At 34.9% G+C, this 4387-nt stretch overlaps 1 protein-coding gene across 2 annotated transcripts; it reads left to right on the forward strand.

Moving 5' to 3' along the window:
* The first annotated feature begins 31 nt into the window (after positions 1-31).
* LOC141710873 (adenylosuccinate synthetase, chloroplastic-like) lies at positions 32-2191 on the forward strand. Of its 2 annotated transcripts, none has more exons than XR_012571104.1 (5): positions 32-206; positions 422-511; positions 596-666; positions 1846-2028; positions 2136-2191. XR_012571104.1 is itself a non-coding variant. In XM_074513379.1 (5 exons), exons 3-5 carry the CDS (start codon positions 655-657, stop codon positions 2145-2147), a joined length of 231 nt encoding a protein of 76 aa, XP_074369480.1. In that variant the 5' UTR covers positions 32-206; positions 422-511; positions 596-654; the 3' UTR covers positions 2148-2191. The 2 variants fall into 2 exon arrangements, 1 of the variants encoding a protein (XP_074369480.1); XM_074513379.1 differs by having other exon boundaries at positions 596-690.
* The last annotated feature ends 2196 nt before the right edge of the window (positions 2192-4387 follow it).

Consider the following 4387-nt stretch of genomic DNA (forward strand, 5'->3'; position numbering starts at 1 on the left):
CTCATTCTCACTCCCTCTCACATCTCTCTCACAGCTCTCTCTGTCTCTCACAGCTCTCTCTCACAGCTCTCTCTCCGACAAGAACACACCCTTCTCATCACTCACTCACTGCTACTCACCACCTCTCACCACATCTGCTATGCTCTCTTTTTCTCTCAGCTTTCTCTACTCTCTTCGCTCATCAGCTCTCTCTCTCTTTCAATTAGGTTATTTCTCTTTTCGTTTTCATATTATAAAGTAAAATTAATTGGTCTTCTTTGCATTAATCGAAACCCTGGTTTTTTAAATCGAAACCCTAGTTTTTTAATCAAAATCCTTTAAATCGAAACCCTAGTTTTTAGAATTGGGGATTTTTTACAATAAAAATCCAAATTGAAGTACTGTATGGTGTTACTAATTATTTTGAATTTGTTTTATACAGGAATTGCAAATCAATCATGATACGTGGCTTCAAGTTCTGGATATTCTTTCTACCACACAAAAGCTAAATATGAAATTCTTTGCGATCTAGGTCCGTTTAATGTCATACTTAGTTTTATGTTTTTTTACTTTGATTTGTTAGAATTAATAAAGGAGAGATGGCTCGATATGACAGAGCAATGAACGTGTTCTCACCGGAGGGTCATCTACTTCAAGTGAAATACGCTATCGAAGATGTCCGTAAAGGTAACGCCTCCGTCGATGTTAGAGGTAGTGATACTATCATTCTCGGTGTTGAGAAGAAATCACATTTTACTTAAATATCCTGAAGCCATTTTGCTTGATGACTGATGTTATGTTTGATTTGGTATTTATCGGGTGGTTAATTTGGTTTGATGATTTTTATAGCTATGTTGCGGAATTGTAGAGGTTTTATATTTTTGTATTTGGAATGTAGTATTTTAGGCATGTAAGAAATGATGTTATTTTGCTTGATGTTTTTGATATTATGGTCTGATTAGTGGATTTTATTTTTCTTGTTATATTCCAGAACTGTAGTGATTTTAGTTACAGTCTGCAGGTGGGTTTTAGTAGTGAAGGAGCATATATCTCATGGCCTAAATGGAAATGGAACCTGTAGAAATCATTTCATGGTAGCACGTATAAAACATGAACAATGATAACTGACATGGAGTACCTTAATTTGCAGATTGGTAATGCATACATAGACGAGGAAACTCAATTTAAAGGAACAATAGATTACTACTGGTCACATGCTTTACTATCTATTGCATGTGCCTTACTACTCTAAGATTGATACTGACAGTATCACGTCTGAAGGAAAGTAAAAAATAGAAGGGAGGGAGATAAGAGACTATAGTAGTAGATCTGATAGATTATTGGGAAAAGATGATGAAAGATTTGTGAAGGTGAGTGGAATGAGCAAACACGTGAGAAGGAACAAGTTGTAAAAATCCATGAAAGACAAATAACTGTAACATACATATTATGATTTTTTTTGTCAGGTGTTATGATTTAAATGTTAATCAAATGAAGTAACAAATTCATCTTATGTGCTATCTATTTCCATTTTTCCAACTGAACATATTAAAATTTACTGCTTTAAAGCTCTTTGCAATATACAGCCCGATTGATCCATCTTGTTTTACATTTCAATACCTTATATTCATGAAGGATTCCCTGTTACCAAAACTAATTATTTCCTATATCAAACCGAATGAGTCATCTTGATAGTGTATCTCTTTTTTGTAATGAAGCCCGATATGACTGTATTTTGCCTGACTAAGCTGTACTTGTTCCATCCTACTTGCATAGTCTATCATGCTGAAGCTACAGCTCCTGGTGTATCACTATGCTGAAAGACTTGTATTTTTGTTGATTGTTTATTTATACTTTTGTCCTCAGGTTGAATATGAAAAAATGCCTGGCTGGCAATCTGATATTTCTTCCATCAGAAACTACTCTGATCTGCCAAAGGCTGCACGTGACTACGTGGAAAGAATAGAAGAGCTTGTTGGTGTACCCGTTCATTACAAGAGATGGATGCCCTCATGTCACTATTCCTCCAAAGACATGGGAATCTTGCAGGTACACATATCTAGTAGATTGTTAAATCACAGCTTATCATCTAATCTTAAAATTATTTGACTTACAATTGGTACTTCTGACTAATTATATAATGTTGTTATCTGTAGTGGTGTAATTGATTATACGGAAGCCCCAATAACAGTCTTGCCAGTTATCAAGGAACAGTGGCATCTTGTCTGGCTATATAGGTGAACAAGAATTTTGCAATCCATTATACCCTTCAACCTACCTTATCCATACTTCTCTTCCCCTTCATATGTTTTTAGCCTTTTTCCATTCCATTTCCGCAAGCAGTTGGTATCTTTTCTATAGTATATATTACATTTGAAGAAAACCTAATTTTATACTGCATATTGTGCTATCTAATCAAAATAGAGTAATCTGAGCTGTTTGAAATGTGTAAAACTTGTATTCTATTGTTTGCGTTTTTGTCTACTGAATTTACACATCTGAGACATGTTAACAAAATCATGGAAATTTCTTAATATCTCTTAAACAGTGTATAGAAGTAGAACTATATTATGCTTACTACACATTCTTTTTAAATTCTTTTGTTTTCTCCAGCTGACAGGAGAAAGAACGCGTTGTGTATGTTGATATGAGTAACCTTATTATTTGCCACTCCATGTATTATGATAATCTATTTTGTTTCAGATGCATTGGTTCGTCAGGCATCAATGATTCTTAAGTGTAGTATATTCATGTACTACAAAAATAGCAGGGGTAGAATGTACCGTAAGCAGGTGAGCCAATGTACACTAAAACAAAGGACCTAAAAATATTTATGTTAGTATCACCACATAATAAAAAAATTGTGAAAGAACTTCATACAAGATATTAACTCTTTGTAGATTATATTTCTTTTCTAACTGTAAATGTTTTTCAAGGGAAAAATGTTAACTTTAGTCGAGTATGTTGTACTGCTATACCGTGCTTTCCTTCCGGCTCCAGTTTGGTATCGTTTCTTTTCGAACAATGAATATGGAAGCCTCTTTTCATCTCTAATTGCGGGCTGTACTTGACTTTTAAGCTCATATCTATCGTTGAGAAGGTATGATTCTCTATGTGTTTGATGTATTAAGTGATCCTTGTTTTCTTATATATTGTTCCTGGTTTAATTATATCTAGTATGTAAAAGTAACAAACTGGGAAACTAATGTTAAGTTCTTTGGGTTTCCCTCAGGTTCAATATCTCTTTGCTTCTTTAAAGGCTATGCTTCGCACAAAGATTCAGTATGGAACTTATGCTACATCGGAGCAGGTGCACTACTGTCTTTTGTCATATAAGACCACTTATATTGTGTTCCAAAAATCAGTTTTAATTCACTATTAATGATACAGAAAGCCTCTATAGAGTTTCAATGTGCTGGTGGTTGATAATTAGAGCCAAAAACACCATACTACAAAGCAGTTTTTCATTTCAATTCTTACAAGATTAGTACACATGACTTTGGACCAAGTTTAGAACCCTAATACATTATTCTCATTGCCCTGTAGTGTTTTCCTAATCCTAGCAAGTATTCAAAGGCGAGAATCAAACGAATGGGTCACAGTGGCTAGGTCTTGTCCATCAGGCTACTTCCTCCTTTTCATGAGGTTGTTCCTGTGTGTTTTAAACCATTACTTTTTATCCATCTCATTTGCCCCAATTAGATATACTGCTATGGATGTTTTTCCTGCAAATAGGTTAATGAAGTTTTTATAAAGCTTTGTGTAAAAATCCATGAAAGACAAATAACTGTAACATACATATTATGATTTTTTTTGTCAGGTGTTATAATTTAAATGTTAATCAAATGAAGTAACAAATTCATCTTATGTGCAGTGGCATCAGTGTCTGGCATCAGTGCAGCGGGGACACGGATGGGTAGTGTCAGTGACAACAACAAGATATGCCATAGACTATCTTCAAACTACAGTCAAAACACAATGGTACCCCTGGTACACTAAGGCTGAGGTACAAATACTACATTATCAGCAAGCACACACAAAACCCTTCCTCTAGTTGTCAAATCACGAATCATTAATTTCTTCGATGATGTTTTTCAAGGTGGGAGGATATGCAGTTGGATACAAAAATTTGACATTTGTGACTGTAAGGGGATCCCGACATTTTGTTCCAAGTTATCAGCCTTCTCGTGCACTTGCTTTGTTCTCTTCCCTTTTTGGCTGAGAGCTTCCCTCAAACAAATGTCTCCAATATCCTAAACACTTCCTCATGAGGTCGCCATCCGGAGTCTATTATTACTAGACTAAACATTACTTGCTATGAAATAGGTATATAACTTACGATCATTATACTTTTGGATAAACTTTGCTTGTATAAAGTTAATAACATGCCAGTGTTTACTTTCCTTGC

Source organism: Apium graveolens, chromosome 3 (assembly GCF_009905375.1).
Source record: "Apium graveolens cultivar Ventura chromosome 3, ASM990537v1, whole genome shotgun sequence".
Lineage (NCBI taxonomy): Eukaryota > Viridiplantae > Streptophyta > Magnoliopsida > Apiales > Apiaceae > Apium > Apium graveolens.